General features: G+C 46.7%; 1 protein-coding gene across 1 annotated transcript; it reads right to left on the bottom strand.

The window, feature by feature from the left end:
* Positions 1-8,845: 8,845 nt before the first annotated feature.
* Positions 8,846-19,611, bottom strand: LOC116652786 (maestro heat-like repeat-containing protein family member 2B). The gene is made up of 31 exons (XM_085549896.1): positions 19,521-19,611; positions 19,113-19,222; positions 18,858-18,980; positions 18,557-18,722; positions 18,350-18,448; positions 18,067-18,218; positions 17,559-17,702; positions 16,937-17,029; positions 16,584-16,653; positions 16,355-16,468; positions 16,196-16,269; positions 15,770-15,889; positions 15,518-15,625; positions 15,172-15,331; positions 15,004-15,044; positions 14,680-14,821; positions 14,241-14,287; positions 13,804-13,911; positions 13,414-13,533; positions 13,093-13,215; positions 12,802-12,957; positions 12,459-12,581; positions 12,072-12,148; positions 11,523-11,658; positions 11,314-11,406; positions 10,931-11,026; positions 10,629-10,752; positions 10,320-10,429; positions 9,701-9,853; positions 9,294-9,448; positions 8,846-9,147 (listed from the first exon to the last, which is right to left on the bottom strand). The coding sequence occupies exons 1-31, from the start codon at positions 19,543-19,545 to the stop codon at positions 9,096-9,098; spliced, it is 3,414 nt and encodes a 1,137-aa protein (XP_085406022.1). The 5' UTR covers positions 19,546-19,611; the 3' UTR covers positions 8,846-9,095.
* Between the last annotated feature and the right edge of the window lie 4,147 nt (positions 19,612-23,758).

Consider the following 23,758-nt stretch of genomic DNA (forward strand, 5'->3'; position numbering starts at 1 on the left):
TTAAAAATAAATAAATAACAGAGCTAAAAACCATTAGGAAAGAAGTTTCCTAACTTCCTATAAGTAGACATTTCCTTATAACTTCCTGTAAGTAGACATTTCTGTTTGATTTTTCAAAAAAGAAGAAACATTTTCCTTTTTTCTCCTCTGCTGAACCTTAAAAGTACAAAGGAAATGCTTGATTTGAATTCATTTACTTTTATCATTCACGTGAGTGCATCTTGACACAAATATCTTCTTTCTTTGCATCTTTTGCAATCCATTTCAAAAACAATTGAATTATTGAATACATTAAATTCCTATCTAAGTGATTTCAAATGCAGAAAAATCATACAGTCACAAAGCCACACTGTTGCTGTTTGAAAGGAACATCTGGTTGTCAGCCTGACCAACCTCCTGCTCAAAGCACGAGGGCTCAGCACCACATCATCTCTGTCACAGCTTTTTCTAAGTTGATCTAGAACACCCCAAAGGACAGAGATTTTATCATCTTCAGGGAAGCCTGCCCAGTGCCCTATCACTAGTGGCTTAACTTCACCTGACGTTCAAGCTGAAGCTGGCCTACCTTATGGCTGCTCATTTACAGTGTTATCATCTTTGGCTCTGTTCCCTTTGTATGGAATGTATGGAACTATCAAACTGTCCCCCTTAGCCTCCGTCTCCAGACTGAAGCCCAGTTCCCTCAACATAAAACAGGCCATGTGTCCATCGTTCTAGATCATCTTCTAGGACTGGGTGCCTGAACTGGACACATTAAACTAATTATAAATTCACTGGTACTGAAAAGGGAGATCAGTTTTCTTTGGCTGATGAGACATTATTCTTATAAGGTCGGCTACACGCAGCTTTTGTTTCTTATTCATTTGACCCATAATCAATCTAGTCCAACTTGCCAGATAATTCCATAGTGAGATACAGAGCAAGGGTGAGTCTCTGAACTGGTTACTGAGGCACAAATTATAGTATCCTCTCCTGCAAAAGATGATCAAATGTAACAGCCTTTATTGTGTTTGTTCTTTAATGAACAAAATTAATTTCTATGAAAGAAATCAATGATTTCCACCAGCAAATGCCAGTGAAAATATTTCCACATCTTTTCCAAGTAGAATTGCTGTAGGCAGTTTCTCTGGAGATATTAAAAACCAGGAAAAACTGACAATTTTTTGTATCATCTTTCAACTGAACTCAATTCAATCTGATATTCATAGAACTAAAGAATGAAGAACACTTGTTAGACTGTCACACATACTGGAAATCTAGAAAGAACTTCTATAATAACAACCAAGAGAATTCCCATCAAGGGAGATTAGCATGAAGATCTAATCTTCCTTTGAAAAGAGTGAAAGACCATGTTACAAGAAAAAAAAAAAAAAAATGTAACTTCAAAAGTTGGGAAGAATCTAAATCAACAGGGAGTAAAACAAAATAAGTACAGTTAAAACTGCAAAGGCGAAGCTCAGTTTTATGTTTTATTAAACATTCTGGTTTATACTGAAGTCACATCATGTGAACTACACATACAATTTGAAATAACAGACTCATTAACCATAGATGAAATGTTAGTGGCAAATTTAAAATATCTACCAGATGTGATGATGATCTCCTGATATCCAAACCCAATAATTCTAAAATGTATTTCCAGTAGAATAAAAGCACTGCTGAGGACAGAGTACCTCATTCAGTTTTATTCATCCATGCCCTAAAAGGATCTCACACTGAAAACACTACTAGTAGGACTCAAAGAATAGATAGTCTTTTCTGTGAGAAAAAAAAAAAAACTGAAGAAAAAAAAATTAAACAAATAGGAACATTTTTACTATCTATCAATATATCTGATGGAGTACTCGAACGCTGGGAAAAAAAGGAGGGCAGATTAACGTGAAAAACAATACTGAGATGAGAACCTACAAGTGTAACTTGATATGAATTAATTGTCTATGCTTCTAGTTAAGCTGTAATCCTGCTCTGGTAAATAAGCTGTGCACAGGACCCATGCTTTCTTCCCTCAGAAGCTCCTTGATATCTGAGACCTTCATGCTTGGCCTCTTGCTTCAGCTGTATCTGCATCCTGTCCTACACCTCATCACTGTGCAAATATCCCTGCAGATCCTTACAGTTGGAGTGATTAGGAAAGAATAAATATTTTCATGAAGTAAACTGAAGAACAGATTCTCAAGAAATACACAGTTGTGGATCACAATTGTGGATCACAATTAGCGTGTAACTGAATATTATTCAATAAACCTGCAGAAAAATGCATGTTACGGGAAGAAACAATGTAAACTACAGGTGCACCACAGGTACCTGGTTTCCCATTCCCTGAACCACAAACAAGGCAGACAAAAGATAGAGACAGGGTCAAAAATAGGTATTTCTCTTTGGGAATTGGTAACATTTCAGAATGATGTTAAAAATGCTTAGTAATACGTAGGATACAAGAATTTAGATAAAATGATAAAATTATTTTGTGCTGTTTACACAGTGTTGAATTTAATCAGTCCCAGTCCATCTCCAAGATGCTACCAGAAGTGTGACATGGCTTGGAGAAGAATCAGAAATCAAGGCTGTATTTACCAGGTGACTCAGTCAACTGGTTTCCACATCCTGTATGACAGCTTTTAGAGGTATTCAGAACTGTAAGACTCCTATAGGCAACTTCAGTAGTAGAATAAAATTATCCATAGCACACTTTGCATTTACACTTAAACTCCATACAAGCATGTCAAATATATGCAATATATACAGTCTATAAGTAAATAATTACTGTCGACAAGTGTCTAAATTGCTCATTGGATGACTTGTAATTAAGGTTCAAGGCAGTGGAAAGTCAGGGAAGTCAGGGAAAAAAAAACATATAGGAGAGTAAAGATACATCTGAAAGAGAGAATTCTATGCAGTGTTTTTCCACAGCATTTCAATTATTTGGTTCTTCACAAAACACTCTCATTGTCATTTTTTATTTTTTATAGAGCCCGAAATAAAGAAAGCAGAATAGATGATTATATCTTTTTATAGGGAGAGATGCTTCTATAGGGAACATGGTGCAAAAAATTAAAACAAATGTCTTATCATCTCTCCAGGTATAATAGGAAAATTGACATGATGAAATCTCAGTTACCAGAAAGAAACAGAGGATCAGGGGAGGTAAGGTGTTAAAATGGCCTAGACATAACTATACATGAAATGTTCTGGATTGTAGGCCTGGAAAACAGTAAACCAGTCTTTGAGGAGACTTGTCATTTTTATTTTTTCAAGCAGTTATGGCCTCTTCAGGTCCTTAATGATCTGTCTGATCTCTGACAATCTTCCTCACTAAACAGTGGTAAATGAATGCTCCGTTTAAATATCTGGTTTGGAGAGGTATCATGTAAAATAGACAACTAGTGTCTACATAGCTCAAGTAAAGTACTGTTAATAGCAGCCGTGGACTGCAGAGTGAAAGGACAAAGGACCATTCCCATCTCCTGAACCACTCCCAGATGGCCACAGAGCATGTGTGGAGCAACGACAAGATGTTAACAAACACTGAAGAAGTTTAGTGTCAAAAGTGTAGCAGGACAGAACATTTTTCACTTTAACCTCTGTGCTGTTCAAATGTGTAGTACGCCTGACCACCCTTCACAAGTTAGATTCTCCAAATGCTGCCACCTGCAAGTGTGCAACAGCTCTGAACAAATCAAGTTTGTGAATTTGAATCTTGCTGACAGTTGAAGTACAGCAAGAGTGGGCCCTAAATATGGGTTTTCAAATCGCAGATAAAAGGGCACAATTTTGTGCAATATGTGAAAGCTACCAAGACCTTCAGAGTACACAGATGACTCCAAAAAGATCAGGGTGAGCATTTATATCCACAGTGAGGTATGTTCACATATTTTAAGCCTGTCTATGACAAGCTGACCTACTTAGCGGATAAGGGTAAGGCCTCACCTCAAGTACTGTGTTCAGTTTGGGGCACCTCAGCACAGGAAAGACATGGAGGTACTGGAGCAGGTCCAGAGAAGGGCAACAAGGCTTGTGAAGGGCTTGGAAAATCAGCCCTATGAGGAGAGTCTGAAGGAGCAGGAGCTGTTTAGTCTGGGGAAAAGGAGGCTGAGGGGAGACTTTATTGCTCTCTTCCAGTATCTGAAAGGTGCTTACAGAGAGAGCAGGGCGAGTCTCTTCTCACTGCTGGCCGGTGACAGGACAAGAGGAAATGGCCTCAAGTTGCACCAAGGTAAGTTTAGTTTGGACATTAGGAAACACGTCTTCAGAGAAAGGGTAGTTAAACACTGGAATAGGCTCCCTAGGGAGGTGGTTGAGTCACCATCCCTGAATGTGTTTAAGAGCCATTTGGATGTGGTGCTGAGAGAGATGATTTAGCAGAGGGTTGTTAAGAGTTAGGGTACTATGGTTAGGCTGCAGTTGGTCTTGATGGTCTTTGAGGTCTTTTCCAACCAGAATTATTCTATGATTCTATGATTCTAAGATCCCTCCATACTGTAGCAGAGCCACTGCAATGAGAAGGACAGCATGTGAAGAATAAAGATTATATATGCATGTTTTCTAAATGTCATTGTTGACTACAAAATGATCTTGATGGAGTTCTGCACGAGTCTTCCAATACCCTTAATTCAGATTTTGCTAATCCCTAATGAACCATTTGATGGATTCTGCATTAGTTGCTATCTGCAGGCATGCATAATATTTGTATAGCTTTTATTTCAACCTCTATGGACTACACCCTTCACAAATTTTTCTTCTGTAACATTTGTCTCTCTCCAGCATATTTCCATTTCTTCCTAGGCTTTGTTGTCTCCAGGCTTTGTTGTCTGGAAGTCACAATGCACAGTTCTGAACTTCATAAGACAGTGCTTGGTGATTGTCTTCACTAGAATTAACTGTATTGAAACTTCAGCTGCTTTTTTTTATTTATAAGGAAGTTTTACACTCATAAGGCCTTTTTTTTCCTCTCTCTCTCTTTCTCGGAGAGGATAGAAAATAGGATTGTGTGGAAAATAACCTGATAAGCTTTTCCTCCTTAAAATTAAAAGGGTTGATGTTTTCAAATTAGGATACTGTAACTAAAAGTATGTTAGGGAACAATAAGCTTTAACTGTGAGAATTTTACTGGAAGGAAAACGCCTGTCATTTTATATGTAGAGTCTTCCTTGTGCCATTCTGCAGAATTTCTAGAGCAGACCATGTTTCTGAGGATGGCCCACTGTGTTTGAGACTTCAGTCTAACTAAATGAGGAAAAGAAATTAACTGCATCAAAATATATTACTAATGTTCTACACATAGACGAGAGATATTGGCGAATCCCATCTGGCTAGTAGAAATAATCATAACTAGGCTTTTTCTAAGTGAAGACAGTTTTACACCTTGTTTACAGGTAAATCATCTTAAGAGCACTCCTGAAACTGTCACAGAGATATTAAAAAATAAATAAATAAATTAGTTCACATTAGAAGTCTTTCTGTTGGTGAATGTTAGATTTTGTCTCCTTTCTAGGAATTCACTGTGCAAACAGGTTGGCGTGGAAGAGAATGAGCTGCTGGTCACTTGGATTACAGTAGAATTTAAACATCTCATTAAATACATTACAGGGGACAAGGTGGAACATTTCTTTGGCAGCACTTTTAGAAATTCTATCTCAGCAGCGCTTGTCATGGTACATGAAGAACAGAAGTTGAATATTGCTTCATATATAAGCACTTTGTCATTTGTCCATCATAATATAGAATTAAAGGCTGTATGATTTGTCAAGAGACTTCTCCAATGAACAGCTGTTCAACATAAAAGATAAAGTCAGAAAATGGAAAAATTAAACCAACAGATATGCAAACTGTGATGGACAGTAGATAACAAAGGTAGTCTTGAGGCTGTCCTGAGGAGTCCTGTACCCCTAAGGCTGCAGAGGAAGTCAGGATCAAGGAGTTTACCTCAGCTGATGAGGACTGGGTTAATGACCAGTTAAGCAATCTAGACACCCATAAATACATGGGTCCTGATAAGATGCACCTGCAGATGCTGAGGGAGCTGGCAGAAGGCACTGCTAGGCCACTCTCCACCATCTTTGGTAAGTCATGTGAAACAAGAGACGTGCCTGAGGACTGGAGGAAAACAAATGCTACTCCAGCCTTCAGAAAGGCCAAGAAGGAGGACCGAGGTAACTGTAGACTGATCAGCCTCACCTCCATCCATGGAAAGGTGATGAAACAACATATCCTTGGCTCTGCCTCTAGACATTTCAAGGATAAGAGGGTCACTAGGGGCAGTCAGCATGGCTTTACCAAGGGGAAGTCATGCTTGACTAACCTGATAGCTTTTTATGAAGAAATAACCAGGTGGACAGATGATCCAACCGGTGAATGTGGTCTATCTTGATTTCAGTAAAGCATTTGACACCATCTCCCACAGCAACCTTGCAGCTAAACTGTGAAAGTGTGGTCTGGATGATCAAGCTGTGAGGTGGACTGTGATGGGAAGATGTCAGTGAGTTGTGGTCAGTGGGACAGAGTGAGTCTGGTTGGAGAAGTGTATCTAGTGGAGTTACTCAGGGATAGGTACTGGGACCAGTGCTATTCAATATATTCATCAATTACTTGGATGAGGGAAAATGGTCAGCACAAGACTGGGAGGACACAAGACAGGGTTGGCGCATTAGAAGGCTGTGCTGCCACCCAGCAAGACCAAGACAGTCTGGAGAGCTGGACAGGGGGACATTTAATGAAATTTAACAAGGCAAGCATAGAGTCTTGTATCTGGGAAAGAAAAATTCCAAATACCAGTATAGGCTGACCTGTTGGAGATGGGGAAAGGGGTCTGGAGGTTTTGGTGAACAGCAAGGTGACCATGAGCCAGCTCTTTGCCCTGTAGCCAAGAAGGCCAATGGCACCCTAGGGTGTACCAGAAGGGATGTAGTTAGTAGGTCAAAAGAGGTTCTCCTCCCCCTCTACTCTGCCCTGGTGAGACAACATCTGGAGTACTGTGTCCAGTTCTGGGCTCCTCCATTCAAGGACAGGGAACTTCTTGAGAGAGTCCAGTGAAGAGAGACAAAGATGATAAAGTGACTGGACATCTCCCTTATGAGGAAAGGCTGAAGGATCTGGGTCTCCTTAGTTTGGAGAAGACAAGACTGAGAGGTAACCTCATTAACGTTTATAAATCTGTAAAGGTTATGTGTCAGGAGGATGGAGCCAGGCTCTTCTCAACGACATCTGGTGATGGGACAAGAAGAAATGGGTACAAGCTGCAAAATAGGAGGTTCCACAGAAATATGAGAAAAAACTTTTTCATGGAGAGGGTAACAGAACATCAGAATGGGCTGCCCAGAAGGGTTGTGGGGTCTCCTACTCTGGAGAAATTCAAAACCTGCCAGGACGAATTTCTGTGTGACCTATCCTAGGGGTTCCTGCTAAGGCAGGGGGATTGGTCTAGATGATCTTGCAAGGTTCCTTCCAATCCCTGACTTTTAGTGACTCTGATTCTGTAACAGTTATGGAGAAGAGACAGCAGCTATTAAAATGATGACTTGGTTAAAAAAACAAACAAACAAAAAAAAAAAAATAACCAAAAACAAAAACAAAAACAAAAAAAAACAACTCACTTCATAGCCAGGATTCTGGCATTTAATTTATTAAGTAAATAATTCAAGTTTTTAGCTCATTTTCTCTTCTCTCCTTTCTCTTCTCCTCTTCTCTTCTTTCTCTTCTCTTTTCTTCTCTTCTCTTCTCTTCTCTTCTCTTCTCTTCTCTTCTCTTCTCTTCTCTTCTCTTCTCTTCTCTTCTCTTCTCTTCTCTTCTCTTCTCTTCTCTTCTCTTCTCTTCTCTTCTCTTCTCTTCCTCTCTTCTCTCCTCTCCTCTCCTCTCCTCTCCTCTCCTCTCCTCTCCTCTCCTCTCCTCTCCTCTTCTCTCCTCTTCTCTCCTCTTGTCTTTTTTACCTTCTCTTTTTTTCCCTCTCCCCTTCCACTCCTGTACTTCTCTCCTTCCACGCCCCTCCCTCACCCCTCCTTCCCCCTTCCCTCCTCTCTCATTTTGTTCTTCCCTTCCCTTCCTTTCCCTTCCCTTATTTCCTTCCTTTCTCTTTCCTTTCCTTTCCTTCCCTTCCCTTCCCCTTCCCCTTCCCCTTCCCTTTCCCCTTCCCCTTACCCTTACCCTTACCCTTCATCTTACCCTTCCCTTCCCTTCCCTTCCGTTCCCTTCCCTTCCCTTCCCTTTTTCCTTCCCTTCTTTTCCCTTCTTTTCCCTTCTTTTCCCTTCCCTTCCCTTCCCTTCCCTTCCCTTCCCTTCCCTTCCCTTTTCTTTCCCTTCTTTTCCCTTCTTTTCCCTTCTTTTCCCTTCCCTTCCCTTCCCTTCCCTTCCCTTCCCTTCCCTTCCCTTCCCTTCCCTTCCCTTCCCTTCCCTTCCCTTCCCTTCCCTTCCCTTCCCTTCCCTTCCCTTCTTTTCCCTTCTTTTCCCTTCTTTTCCCTTCCCTTCCCTTCCCTTCCCTTCCCTTCCCTTCCTTTCCCTTCCCTTCCCTTCCCTTCCCTTCCCTTCCCTTCCCTTCCCTTCCCTTCCCTTCCCTTCCCTTCCCTTCCCTTCCCTTCCCTTCCCTTCCCTTCCCTTCCCTTCCCTTCCCTTCCCTTCCCTTCCCTTCTTTTCCCTTCTTTTCCCTTCCCTTCCCTTCCCTTCCCTTCCCTTCCCTTCCTTTCCCTTCCCTTCCCTTCCCTTCCCTTCCCTTCCCTTCCCTTCCCTTCCCTTCCCTTCCCTTCCCTTCCCTTCCCTTCCCTTCCCTTCCCTTCCCTTCCCTTCCCTTCCCTTCCCTTTTTCCCTTCCCTCCTTTTCCCTTCTTTTCCCTTCTTTTCCCTTCTTTTCCCTTCTTTTCCCTTCTTTTCCCTTCCCTTTTTTCCTTCCCTTTTCTTTCCCTTCTTTTCCCTTCTTTTCCCTTCTTTTCCCTTCTTTTCCTTCCCTTCCTTTCCCTTCCGTTCCCTTCCCTTTTTCCCTTCCCTTCTTTTCCCTTCTTTTTCCTTCCCTTCCCTTCCTATTTTCCTTCCCTTTTTCCTTCCTATTTTCCTTCCCTTCCTATTTTCCTTCCCTTTTTCCTTCCCTTCCCTTCCTTTCCCTTCTCTTCTCTTCTACCGGCTCCACCGTTGAAGACAAAACTTTCTTATTATCCTCCACGTCTCGCTAGAAAAAAGAGAGCCTCAAATTGTGACTGAGTAAATTTCACCTCAAACAGACTTTGAGAAGAAAAAGAAAAGCTGCTGCTTCCCTCTGACAGAGGCAAGCTACAACTGGGAGAGCAGCAACAGCAAGGGCAGGAGTGCCAATACCTGTCCGTCGACTCAGGCAGCCGGGAGAAGTGGCCAACTGTGGCCTCTGCATTACAGCGGGTGAGAATGACCACTGCCTGGAACAGGAAGGGCATGAACGTGCTCTGCTGCAAGGACAATGTGCAGCTGCGCAGAATGTAGAGGATCACCAGCATCTGAAAGAAGTAGGCGAAAAAGAATGACTTGCTGCATCCTTGACTCTGCAGGACCTAACCATGGACATTCAGCACATGAGCAGTGCTTGTTCCCTTGACATGCTGCCAAGGCCTACGCCTACATTTCATGCCAGCCACTCTGTCCAAACCCTGGCTCTGCACTCAGGCTATGCTTCTTTAGCACAAGAGGCAAACAGCACAAGGCGTAATGCAACAGTCAGAGTACAAGACACATGGAAGAAAGTCACTTACGTCCTGATGGATGTCCTTTCCATTCATCTGCAGAAAGGTGATCATCCACTTCCCAGCAGCACGCACACGCATTCCTTTGGCCTTCTGGAAGGTGTCCTTGATGGCCAACATGAAGTCTGTGGCATGTTCCAGGGGGAAGTTTCTGCACACGATCTGCAGAGAAATGAGAAGCAGGAGAGATCCCATCACAGATCTGCAGCAGCTCTTCAAAACACAAAGCGGTCTTGAGGACATTCTCAGTTTAGCATCTTGCTGGTCATTCAAGTGGCCATCACAACACTCCTGCTGTCCATACCCTGCTATTCATACCTACAGTGACTGAGCCTTCTCTCAGCTTCTCCACCCATGTTGTTTGCTTACATGCAAAGCCTCCCCCCAGCAGCCACAGTCATACACGTGCACACACTTACATGCACAGCCACACACACACATGCACATCAGCTCCTTGTGCTGGGCACCTGAAGGCCAGACATAGCTCAGAGCCTCCTGCTACTTGCTGAGAAAAGTGATCTCAGGGTGACAGCTCGTTCTGAAAGTGGTGTGAGAGGTTGGGGGGAGCAGAGGGATGTGCAGAAGCCCACACACGGAGATCCCACCACTCCTTTTTGGGTCCACTTACTCTTGCAATTTTGGACGAGGTCTGGAGCTGAGAGGCGGTGCTGCAGTCATTCAGCCCCTCACACAGGCTCCCAATGTCTCCTGTCTTGATGACTGTGTAGGTCACCTTGTCTGGAAAGAGCACAGAGAAAAAAGGAAAGTCATACTTCTGGAAACGAAACCTCTTTCCACAGAGGATAGACAGGACAAGGCAAGGACAAGACGAGGGCTGTGCACACTCTCTCTCTCTCCTGTAAACAGGGCCCCAGCCCATGGGACTCTGGGTGCGGCGAAGGAAAGCAGAGGGCTAGCGCGTGCCTGCTCTACTCACCTTGGATGCGGAGAAGGGAGCTCAGACAGTTAATGGCCAACTGACGGGATGTGAGCATGGCGTCACATGTCAGAGGTGCCAGCAATCCTACCAAGGTGCCAAAGTGTTTGCAGGCATCTCCTCTCTGCAGGAGTAAAAGGCAGGAAAAAATGTTATAGGCAGCCCCAGCTCTCCCTTGCTTCTCCTGCCTGTGCTTTCCCATGTGGTGGGTGACACAGCATGCACAGCCAGGTTGAACTCACCTTCCAACTCAGGGGCACCGGGGAGGGAGCCAGGGACATGCAGAGGGGCTCTTTACTCACCTGAAGCTTTTCACAAGCAGCCAGCAGCCAGGAGCAGGTCTGCAAAGCTCTCTTACGCTCCCATACATTCTCTGAAGTCATTGCTCTCTGCAAGACCTAAGGCAGATCATCCGTCTCACTGTGGATGTCTTTTCTTTCCTTTCCTGCCACCCCTCTCTGTCCCTCCTTTTCCAGTACTTTCCCTCAGGGCCTGGCCTGTGGTTCCACGTGGCCCCCCTTGTGCCTTTCCCCCCGCAGGGCCCATTTCTCTGCCCATTTATGAGCTTGCAGTGAGCTGGCACGTCAGCAGGAGATTTCTCCCTCTCTCATTGTCCACTCAGTCCCCAGATCTCTGTCCCTGCTATCAACAGGTATCATATATTCCTTGCCCCACACATACTCACATGGACTATGTTCTGGAAGAAGCCACGGCTAGGCTCTGTCTCCAGCAGAACCACCATGAGCCGGCCCAGAGCTTTCAATGATGTTTGCTGAAGCTGAAAGCAGAAGAAGGGACTGAGGTGTGGCATCAAGGCTGCTGCCAGAGCATGGGTCGTGTTTGCTGAGGTAGGTTTCTGACTGAGAGGTGGCCGGAAAAGATAAGGCAGGTTACCTGGAGGTACCGAGCTGCTTGCTGTGACTTCCTGATCTTCATCATCATCTCCGCTGAAGGGTGCATCACAATGTTCTTGAAGCACAGAACCAAGAAATCATACATGTCCTTGCTTCTTAAAAAGATCTTCAGCTTGCTGACAGGAGGAAAAAAGGAAGAGAAAGCAAAAAGAGCCTTTACCAGTGCTCTCCAGACTGGTTCAGACAACATCAGTTTCTCCTGATGGACAGCTGCAAAGCCAGCAGTCCTACCCTGTGCTGCTGAGCTCTGTTTTTAGTTCCAGCAACACCCACCTCCTCTCTGGCAGCAGTGAACCACCTCCCCCTCCAAAGGAAAGGAGAACCCAGGTCTCCCTTCTCTTCCCTGCCAGGTGACAGGAGCATCAGAGCTTTTCTCCCTGCCCAGAACCTCAGCTTTGCTGGGCACAACATCACAGCCGACTCTCCTGTAGATGTGGCTCCTCACCCCTGCCCCCTGCAGACCTCCAGGAGCTACCCAAATGGAGGACCACCAATCCTGCCTTGCAACCCCAGAGGCTCCCACCCTTACCTCAACTGCTCCAGGGCCAGAACCACCTTGAGGGGCACTGGGGAGACAGTGCCCAAAGAATACTTCCTCAGCAAGTCCTGAAAGTCCCAGAGAGACACTGTCAAAGTGGTAAGTGGCACACGAGAGCTCTTCCACCCAGCCCAGAGACAGACACAACTGCCACACATCAGCCCCATCAATCCCACATTACCTACGGAAGCACTGCAGGATGCAGCAGCTTCACAGCTGGTGCACCTAGATCGATGACCAGCCTCTTCCTGCCAGCACCCAAGGTCCCCACCAGCTGGAGACATGGAAACTGAGGGAGACCTATATGCCTCCAGGGAAGCGAGGCTTGTGCTACAGCCCAGTACTCTGCTACAGTCAACCCTGGCTCTAAGCACTCACCATGAGGATCTCCCGCAGCTTGTCCTTCAAGGAAGGGTTAAAACAGGCAGAATCACCCACAGCACAGAAGGCAGAGATGAAGTCAGTGATGCTCTGCACCAGCGCGAGCCTGTTCTGCAAGTCCTGAGGCCCAAGAGAAAAGAACATTCTTTGAACTGCGGGAAGGGCCAAGGGCTGCAAGGGGAACACACTGGGGCAACACTAACGGAAGGGCTTGGATCTTCATCTGGGCACAAACCATTCCCCGAGGGACCTTTGGAAAGAGAAGGCCCATCTCAGCCTCCCCCTTCATGGAGGGACTGCAGTGGATTCTCTGACACCCTGGCAAACCCCAACCTCTCACCTGGCAGCTGAAGCTGTAAAGCAGCAGGATGCTGCCCACAATGTCTCCCTCCAGGTGGACGAGCAGTTGTTCCTTGGAGGCTCGCAGTGCTAAGCTGCCATAGGCAAGCATGATAGTGCTGCGTGTGGCATGAGCTCTCGTGCTGTCCAACTCCATCTGTGTGGGGAGAAATGCCTTGAGATACTCACTCAATAGCCTCCAGTGCCACACGATGCACCTGGGCTCCCTAGGCAGGAGCTGCTGTGAAAATAAGGTGCAAGAAAGACAAGGTGGAAACCCGTAACGCTTCACCTTCTTGCGCTTCGAAATCTTCGCATTCTGGCCTTTGCACAGCTTGGACGCAAACATGTTGAGTGTGTCCAGGACTGTGTGGAAGTTGCTCTCAGCAGCATGGCTGAGAAGAGAGATCATTCCCTGCACAAAAGAACAAGGGGCAGTTGGCGCAGGCCTGAACCTACTGGCACGGACAGCCATAGTGATTGGGCCAGTCATCGCCTGAGGGAAATGGCAGCAGTGAGGAGACTGAAAGGCCCAGAGCAGAGCCAGGAGAATCCCCCTGCCTCACTGACAGACCAGGGATGATGGCCAAAGATGGATGGAAGGAGAGCTCACCTGGGCCTCAGATGGTTTCTCTGCGTTTGCTTCTATCAGATGCTTCAGCAGCGTCTTTTGGATGTGGAGGACTCTCTTACAAGCTCCCAGCACTGTCCCCAGAGCTTTGTACAGGAAAGACTGCATGGGAAGGGAAGGAAGAAGCTGAGATGTGGCATCAGCCTGACCTGATGGCAGAGGGCCAGGTGGGAAGGACCCACTCCCTGGGAGTCACTGAGAGCAGCTGCAGGTCCAAGCTTTAGCCAGCCCCTGGGGAGACTGCATGGAAAGGCTCTCTGGTGGGCACGGGCTGGGGAAGCAGTGTGAGCAGCCCAAGTGTGCAGAGCACCAGCCACAGCCCCAGTTGGGTACCTGCAGCTGCCCCGCTGGGTAGAGCCAGGAAGAACCCACCTTTTCTCCAGAGCTGCTGGAAGAGCTGCTCAGCCATCGGCTCAGCTCACAGCTCAGGGCCTCGGTCCAGTCCTCATCCTCCATGGTCACCAGAGATGCCTTCAGGAACTGTTGGAGAACAGGAGAAGCCAATGATCCCTTGCTCTTTGCCTCTTCCCGCATTCCCAAGTTAGTTGCCGCAGCCTTCTGGGGAGAGCTGCCTGGATGAACAGTCCTTCTCCCAGCTCCCCCCAGCATTCCCTCCCATTAAAGCTGCCTGCCGCTCTTCTCATAAGACCCTTCTTTGGCTTGGGACAGAAGCAGCACTGCAAAGGCATGCAGCTGCTCCTCAGCAGTATTTGAGAGGCTGTTGCTGTCCAGTGGTGACTTGTGTAGGAGCGGGGCTCCTTGAGGCAGGCAAGCACTTCTCTGCACTGGACCTCCCAGCAATGCTGTACCTTCAGCAGACGGCACTCCCACTCCACTGGGACGCTCTCATCTTTCCCTGCACAGCAACAGGAAGCAAAAGACCTTTGATTGGGATCAAGCCACAAAAGAAGAGTTGTTGCAAACCATGCTCGGCCTGGACACTCAACACCGCTAAGCTGGGACCTGCACCCCTTCCACAATGACCCGTCCCTCCCTACAAACACTGTCCCTGCAGGAACACAGAACTAACTGCTCCAAGACTGCTGTCTCAGGGGACATGAAGGGCCCATCTGTGTCCTTGAATGGGCAGATCCCTGGGAGGATCCGTGTCCCCGAGTCTCCCTGGAATGGGAACAGCAGCAGAGCAAGTACTGCACTGCAGGCAGTGCTTTCCCTCTGCCACAGTGCAGAGCTGCATTTTCACTCCTCGTCCCTGCTTCCTCCTCTCCCTCCCCACCAGCACTTTACCTTCAAGGCACTGCAGCAGCAGGGGGATCTCAGCAGCCCACATGGCCCCCACAGCTCTGTGGATCCTGCTGTGGAGGTTTCGCATGAGCAGCAAGGCAGCAGCTTGGATTTCACTGCCTGCAAAAGGGCTCCCTGCCACCACCTGAGCAAGAGCAAGGAGAAGCAAGATCACGACTGCAGCGGGAGAGAAGAGCAGTGGCTTCCCCTACAAGGGAAGTAGCTTGGCTCTGCCCTGGTGGGCAAGGAGCATCCAACAGCTTTGCCCATGTCCAAGCTGCTTCCTCCTCAGGGTTCGTGGCACCAGGCTCTGAAGCATCTACTCACCAACAGGCGTGCCAGCATTGTCTGGGGAGTCAGCAGTGGACCTGCGAGGAGAAAGAATTGCTGAGTGAGATGTCAAGACGCTCCATGCCCTGCTGCATGTACCTCTGCTGTCCCTTCTGGGTGCTAACACAGGTCAGCAGAGCTTACTGGGGAAGTTTTTGCTCCTACCTTGAAACATGGAGTTGACAAAGTGGGGATCCAGTTCTTCTGCTTCCTGCACTCTCAGGTCCCCTCTCTCAGCCAGGGCTTGGATGCAGCGGGACACCGGGATCAGCATGCCGGTGTACTGGGCTGGCACCACATACAGCAGCAGCCGCGGCCACAGGAGCTGTAGGGAATGAGGCAGTTGAGCATGTCAGCATTCCTGCCTCTGCTCAGAGATGAAGAGGGCTCTGTGAATTTGTGTGCTTCAGAGCTTCAGAGCACGTTGGAGGACAGACCAGGGGTGTTGTAATGAGGCAAGGAACACATGGTGCAAAGGCAAGGGACGGCAGTGTAGCAGGGTGTGACTTACTTTGGACATCCCACTCACAGAGACATCCAGTGACCCCAGGATGTCCATGCACAGCTCTTGGAGATCTCCTTCTTCCTGAGCTTCCTGGGCAGAAAGGTCTCCAGCTGCCTGCACAACAGTGTTATTAAAATGCCAGTTACATTACGTTCTCAGGAGCCTCTCATAAGCTCAGGTGTGGCCCCACTGGTATTTCTGTGCCAGCCTCTGAGCAGCGCGGGTCTTTCAAAAGAAGATGCTGCCCACTGTCCTTACCCTTCTTCCTGTGGTGCGGCTGAACTCACTGAAGATGTGTCCCACTACATCCAAAGCTGAGCAGCTCCAGGCATTAACACTGAGCACATCCTTGATGAAATGCAGAATGGCCCTCCTCACCTGCCAGGGATCAATTTTGGGTGGTGTGATTTTCCTGGTCAGATGGCAAAGGGAAGCCACCTGCTCATCATGGCAGCCCTTCGGGCATGAGCAGAAACAACAAGAGCCTTGGTCCCTGAGGTGAGGGAAAGGCCTTTGCACCAGGCTGTGCAGGGACCTGCCTGCTCCACTCTCCCTGCTCCCCCCACAGGAGCCATCACATCACAACCATGTAGTCAGTGCTCCAGGATCTCTCTGGTCAACCCAGCCCTGCCCATCTTGGCAGCAGCATCAACAACCCAAAAACACTTTCCCAAACCAGCTCACCTGTGTCCTGAGGTCACTGCTCAGACACTGCACAGCCTCTGCAATCTGGGGCAGCTTCTCTGTCATCATGGGCTCTGCAAGAGATGTGCAAAAGTATGCGTGGAGGCACAACCCAGATGGCAATAGGGACCTCTGGAAGTCCCGACCCGTGGTACTAACCACCAGAGTGAGCCAGAGCACCGAGCAATCCCAGGGCTGTCACGCATTCATCCTCCTTCTCACTGCCTATCTGCGACTGCAGGAACAGGACAGTTTCCTCCGGGCAGATCCGGGCTGCAGGGAGGAAAACCCACGCTGTGTTAGCAAGAAACTCATACCCATTTCTGGGGTTTGTGAGAGAGGATTTGGACCAGGCACCAACAAACATCGCCAAAGCTCTTCTCCTTACCCTGCAGCAGGATGCAGTGGGTTAGATCTGCGCTATCAGCCTCGCTGTGCTGCTTGGTGTTGGAAGACAGCTGTGGGAACAAGGTCCATTTGAGGAAATTGCATCAGCATTGAGGACGGAAAAGAAACTGCTGCCACCTCTTGTCACCCTTGGCACTCTCAAGCAGAGGACATCATACAGACAAAACCCAGCTTGCTCCACAGCATCCTCAGGGGCAAACACACAGCTCTGGAGCAACCACAGGCATCCAGGAGCTAAGGCTGAGCAGCTGTCAGAGGCTCGGAGCTCTGCAGTCTTCCTGAGACTTAGCCAAGAGGGAAACTGCTGTGGGCACAAGGATAGGCTCCCCTTACCTCATAGAACACAGCACTGGTGATGGCCAGAAACTTGTCCTTGGGAATGAGTGTCTCAATGCCCTCTAAGGCCTCCATGAAGATATTGAGGCTCTGCAAGAGACCAGGAGAGGAAGAAAGGGCTGAAGCTACGTTTAGCCACTCAGGAGGAGAGACACTGTTTCCCAATAGTGTTTCTGCTGGGAGAAGCTCCCACACAGGTGCTCTTGTTTGTCCCCCATCCCAGCAGCACCAAGAGAGTCTCTCTGCTCTCAACCGAGCCCTGTTTGGGCATCCTTTGCAGGAGTTTCCCACCCAGCAGCCCTCTTCTCCTCCATCAGATGCAACTGGACATGGTCCCCCTAGTTGTTAGCACAGAGCTCTTCAGGTGCTCAGAGCCCCATGCTGGTGGTGGCAAAGCCTCTCATCCCCAGGAGATGGGCCCCAGTGACTCCTGGCTCCCTTCTGGCTCCTGTCTGGATTGTTCCTTCCCTGACTGAAGAGCTTAGAAAGCCTCAGAATTCCCTTGAACACCTGTTCCTTCTTTCCCCAAGGGCTCCTTGCCTCCTCCCTCCATCCCCCTGTCCCCTCTTGGCACTTGCATGGGCCCCACATCCACACTGAGCCCTGCACAACATCTCACCTTGGCCATCCTGCAGGTGTCTTGGACCTCCTGATACTCGTGAATGAGGCAGAGGAGCTGCTCCCAGACATGCTCTCGGTGCAGCTCCTGTTGCAGGAGGACAGCCATCATGGCAGCCACAGCCCTGAGGATGGTCTGTTTGTCCTGGAGAGGGATAGCAGAGGCCCAGCGTCAAAGACTGAAGGTCTGCCCTTTCTACAGAGAGGGCTTTCTCTTTCCCTTCCCTTTCCCCATATCCCTGTACCCAGCAGGAGATGGGCTCACTCTGGAGGGCAGGAAGGTTTTCCCCACACCTTCATCCCCAGCTCACCCTACCACAGTGCTGTGACATGAGGCTTCTCCCTGGCAGAGAGATCCAGCCCCAAGCACAGAGCCAGTTCAGGGCCCTTTGCAGAGCCAGCCCACTCCCTCTCATCACCCTTCTGCTCTCAGCCTGCTGGGCACAGACAGAGCTGCCAACATAGATGTGCACACTGCCATCCCGGGTTGGGAATGCAGCAGTGCTCACCTTTTCCTCCTTGCAGTCCTGCCAGTTCCTCAGCACAGAGCAGAAGAGCTGGTAAAGATTCTCACAGATCTGCTCTTTCTCTTTGGCAGGCCAGGGGCATTGCTGTCCAGAGGACAAGTGAAACTTGATTCCTTCTGACCATTGTTTCACAACTGAAAAAAAAACAAAACAAATAAATGATTAATTAATTAATAAAGAGATAGTGAGAGAGCCCCTGAGAGTCTGCAGTAGGGTGAGATGCAAGGGCTGTCCCGAGCCCCCCTGCTCTGGGGCCGGTACTCACCAGTACAAGTGATGCTCAGGGTCTGGCCACTTCTCACCTGGCCCACCACACTGCACAGGCCAGCCAGCGTCAGCCGCATGAAGGGGATGCACTGTGGAGCTGCAGAGGGGAAGGAGAGCATCAGCAGTGAGGGAAGAGGGGCTGCAAAGTGGGGTCTTTCCTCTTTCCCCAGTTGTCATCAATGTGAGGGGGCTGAGGGCACTTTACCGTAGCTTCTGAACAGTTTGCTTAGAGTGATGAGCAGAAACTCCTTGGACATATCCCCCTTGGCCTTCAGGTGGCCCTGGAGCTCAGCCATCACCAAGCTGAAGTTCATCCGGGCCAGAGCCACCAGGACGTTGCTGGCAGCCATCCTTACACTGTCTGTCACTCCCTGAAAAAGAGTCACTGGTGACACACAGCACAGGAAACTACTTGAGGCCCTTGGAAGGGCTAAGCCACCACTGTCCACCAGGAGAACACCAATGTGGGCAGGCGGCTCCCTTTGCCTTTGGGAGTGACCCCTCACCTGAGCTGCTGTCAGGTCCTGGGACACCTCTGCCAGCAGCCGGTTCACCACTCCGCATGGCGGGCGGCTGTCATCTTCCCACAAGACGCTCTCCAACTCGCAGTAAACCTGCTGTCGGTCACCCTGGGGACAGGGATCAATCACACTCACTTTGCCCGCTGCCACCCATCAATATGCCAGTGTGCTTCTGGGGCCTGGCAACCACGAGACCACTGGGACAGGGCAAGGATTGATGGTTGGATGTCCCCAGCTCACCTCCTGGTCTTGCAGGCGCTGCAGCAGCAAAGTCACGCCACAGGAAGGGACAGGGCTTGCCTCCCTGCGACGCATACATCTGGGCATGCAGCCCACACAGGCGAAGAGACCTGAAAGAGCAGAGAAGCTGCTGCTGGTGTTGCTTGGAGCCAGCGCCAAGCATCCAGCCAGCTCTGGGATGAACACTCCTCAGCCCCACAGCGTGGGGTGAGCTGTTCTGGCACGTGTGTGGGTCCGCTGGGAGATGGGAGAGAGAGCCTTCCCCTTGCTGGGGTACTGGGGAAACCACGGTGGGTGGCTGCATTCAGCAGAGCAAGGACAGTGCTGCTGGCACATCCTAAACAGACATTAGTGGTACACATGAGCTGAGGCAGTATTACTGTGTCCAGAGAGGTGGAGGGACCTCACCTCGAAAGGCTCTCAGCCGCTCCATCACTGCAGGAAATCTCCAGATAGACACAAAGCTCTCTCTGGTCCTCTCCCTGCGGGTCCCACAAGAGACTGGGCCACTGCTCCCGTGGCTGCCACAACAACTGTGACATCACACCAAGGAGTCTCACCTCATAAAGAACCAGACAGCAAGCAGAACACCCTTGCAGGCCCCAGAACACAGCATGTTTTTGTAAAGCACTTGGCTCCAGGGTTCTGTGCCGAAGCAGGGATTCAAGACAGAGAGTGAGGGAGAGTCCCTGGCAGGATGTAGCTGCCGGAATACCATTATCTGGCATTCTCTTAGTGACTGGCGACTCCATGCCAGGAGGCACTGAAACCCCTACCTGATGCCCAGACAACCTCTCCAGAGAGCTTTGCTTCTTCCAGGGGCACATGTCAGAGACATTAACCAGACTTAAAAATAAATAAATAAATAACAGAGCTAAAAACCATTAGGAAAGAAGTTTCCTAACTTCCTATAAGTAGACATTTCCTTATAACTTCCTGTAAGTAGACATTTCTGTTTGATTTTTCAAAAAAGAAGAAACATTTTCCTTTTTTCTCCTCTGCTGAACCTTAAAAGTACAAAGGAAATGCTTGATTTGAATTCATTTACTTTTATCATTCACGTGAGTGCATCTTGACACAAATATCTTCTTTCTTTGCATCTTTTGCAATCCATTTCAAAAACAATTGAATTATTGAATACATTAAATTCCTATCAAAGTGATTTCAAATGCAGAAAAATCATACAGTCACAAAGCCACACAGTTGCTGTTTGAAAGGAACATCTGGTTGTCAGCCTGACCAACCTCCTGCTCAAAGCAGGAGGGCTCAGCACCACATCATCTCTGTCACAGCTTTTTCTAAGTTGATCTAGAACACCCCAAAGGACAGAGATTTTATCATCTTTCTGGGAAGCCTGCCCAATGCCCTATCACTAGTGGCTTAACGTCACGTGACGTTCAAGCTGAAGCTGGCCTACCTTATGGCTGCTCACTTACAGTGTTATCATCTATGGCTCTGTTCCCTTTGTATGGAATGTATGGAACTATCAAACTGTCCCCCTTAGCCTCCGTCTCCAGACTGAAGCCCAGTTCCCTCAACATAAAACAGGCCATGTATCCATCGTTCTAGATCATCTTCTAGGACTGGGTGCCTGAACTGGACACATTAAACTTATTATAAATTCACTGGTACTGAAAAGGGAGATCAGTTTTCTTTGGCTGATGAGACATTATTCTTATAAGGTCGGCTACACGCAGCTTTTGTTTCTTATTCATTTGACCCATAATCAATCTAGTCCAACTTGCCAGATAATTCCATAGTGAGATACAGAGCAAGGGTGAGTCTCTGAACTGGTTACTGAGGCACAAATTATAGTATCCTCTCCTGCAAAAGATGATCAAATGTAACAGCCTTTATTGTGTTTGTTCTTTAATGAACAAAATTAATTTCTATGAAAGAAATCAATGATTTCCACCAGCAAATGCCAGTGAAAATATTTCCACATCTTTTCCAAGTAGAATTGCTGTAGGCAGTTTCTCTGGAGATATTAAAAACCAGGAAAAACTGACAATTTTTTGTATCATCTTTCAACTGAACTCAATTCAATCTGATATTCATAGAACTAAAGAATGAAGAACACTTGTTAGACTGTCACACATACTGGAAATCTAGAGAGAACTTCTATAATAACAACCAAGAGAATTCCCATCAAGGGAGATTAGCATGAAGATCTAATCTTCCTTTGAAAAGAGTGAAAGACCATGTTACAAGAAAAAAAAAAAAATGTAACTTCAAAAGTTGGGAAAAATCTAAATCAACAGGGAGTAAAACAAAATAAGTATAGTTAAAACTGCAAAGGCGAAGCTCAGTTTTATGTTTTATTAAACATTCTGGTTTATACTGAAGTCACATCATGTGAACTACACATACAATTTGAAATAACAGACTCATTAACCATAGATGAAATGTTAGTGGCAAATTTAAAATATCTACCAGATGTGATGATGATCTCCTGATATCCAAACCCAATAATTCTAAAATGTATTTCCAGTAGAATAAAAGCACTACTGAGGACAGAGTACCTCATTCAGTTTTATTCATCCATGCCCTAAAAGGATCTCACATTGAAAACACTACTAGTAGAACTCAAAGAATAGATAGTCTTTTGTGTGAGAAGAAAACTGAAGAAAAAAAAAATTTAAACAAATAGGAACATTTTTACTATCTATCAATATATCTGATGGAGTACTCGAACGCTGGGAAAAAAAAGGAGGGCTGATTAACGTGAAAAACAATACTGAGATGAGAACCTACAAGTGTAACTTGATATGAATTAATTGTCTATGCTTCTAGTTAAGCTGTAATCCTGCTCTGGTAAATAAGCTGTGCACAGGACCCATGCTTTCTTCCCCCGGAAGCTCCTTGATATCTGAGACCTTCATGCTTGGCCTCTTGCTTCAGCTGTATCTGCATCCTGTCCTACACCTCATCACTGTGCAAATATCCCTGCAGATCCTTACAGTTGGAGTGATTAGGAAAGAATAAATATTTTCATGAAGTAAACTGAAGAACAGATTCTCAAAAAATACACAGTTGTGGATCACAATTGTGGATCACAATAAGCGTGTAACTGAATATTATTCAATAAAACTGCAGAAAAATGTATGTTACAGGAAGAAACAATGTGGACTACAGGTGCACCACAGATACCTGGTTTCCCATTCCCTGAACCACAAACAAGGCAGACAGAAGATAGAGACAGGGTCAAAAATAGGTATTTCCCTTTGGGAATTGGTAACATTTCAGAATGATGTTAAAAATGTCACATAGGTATTTGTAAGTACTCAACATTGCCACTGCTTGGTATTATTCTCTGAAATTTACTTAGTTTCACTGACAGATAATATTTTTATAATATTTTTTAACCATTTTCTTTGGAACACTTCTGCTCTTTTTTCAGCAGCAAAAGCAAATTCCTCTTGGGAATTTTGTGTTCCATTTCATTATCATGTTGAAATGCGTTGCTGTGGAATCACCAGAATCACCATGAAATTTTCCAGACATTATGCAGACACTTTAGCATGCACTCGTACTTTCGAGTTTGTTTTACTGCATGTGAGCTGCTTCTGTAGGTCTTGAATTGTATGCATTGCACTTTCAAAAGTGTGCAATACATAGAAATCTTTAAAGGATTATGTAAAGCTTGACTGCTTTTTATGCTCATAGCTTTCACAGTCAGCAAGGACACATGCACAGAGAATAACAGTATGTACTTTACAGTACTTATTTCCAATTCTCTGTTCAATATTAAATTAAAAATAATTAATTAATAAATGAGCAGGTAAGTAAAAAGCTCCCCATTCCTCTTTTATATCACTTTGACACAACACAGGATACCTATCCTGTACAATGAAAAACAAAGTCAGTAAAAAGGTGCTGCTTACTGCTTGCATTCCATCAGTGCTTAAGAATTTTGATAATAAATTTCCTATCATGCACACTCTTTTACAGAAAACTAGCACAAAGAGAGGTCTAGACAGCCTACAATCGCTGGGATAAAAAATATTTCAGACAATCATGCTGGTAAGTAATAGATCAGAGGATAAGGCAACAGGTATTTATTCTAGTCTTAGTGGCAGAACATGGTGGCCGCTCCTGCAGACTGTAAGCGAGGTAGCGCTGATACCTCAGTAGTGCTGAATTCTCACACTGATTCAGCTGGTTGGGTTTACAAAGGATCCTCTCCCTCCCCATACAAGTGCCATTAAAAAATTTAAGAATCATTTAACAGTAAATGATTTGCTATTAAACCAGCTATGCAGTTGTAAATTGCATTATTTAGAAATCCCGTTACTAGCTTGAGAATTGGATGTCCTCGGGAGGAACAGCTGCAGAGTGCCCTGAGGATGAGGCAGCAGCTCAAAGATCTGCCACGCTGCCAGGTGATGATGAGAACACTGTGTGTAGTCATTCTTCTTCAGTCTGGCTGTGCACTGTGCCATGCAGGCATTTCTCTCAAAAGCATTTTAAAGGAAAAGAAAAAGAAAAAAACAGTACATCAGCCTGTCCTGACTATTTATTGTGAAAGTGTTATTTGGACACATCTGGTGTACCATGCATAGGTTTTTCTTTTCCTGCTGGCATTCTGCAATAGGAGACTCAGTGCTAGATAAATACAAGCACACCTTCATCAGCCTTTGTTCCCT

The sequence above is a fragment of the Coturnix japonica genome, chromosome 1 (assembly GCF_054131305.1).
Source record: "Coturnix japonica strain WE chromosome 1, WE-NBRP24, whole genome shotgun sequence".
NCBI classification, from domain to species: Eukaryota; Metazoa; Chordata; class Aves; order Galliformes; family Phasianidae; genus Coturnix; species Coturnix japonica.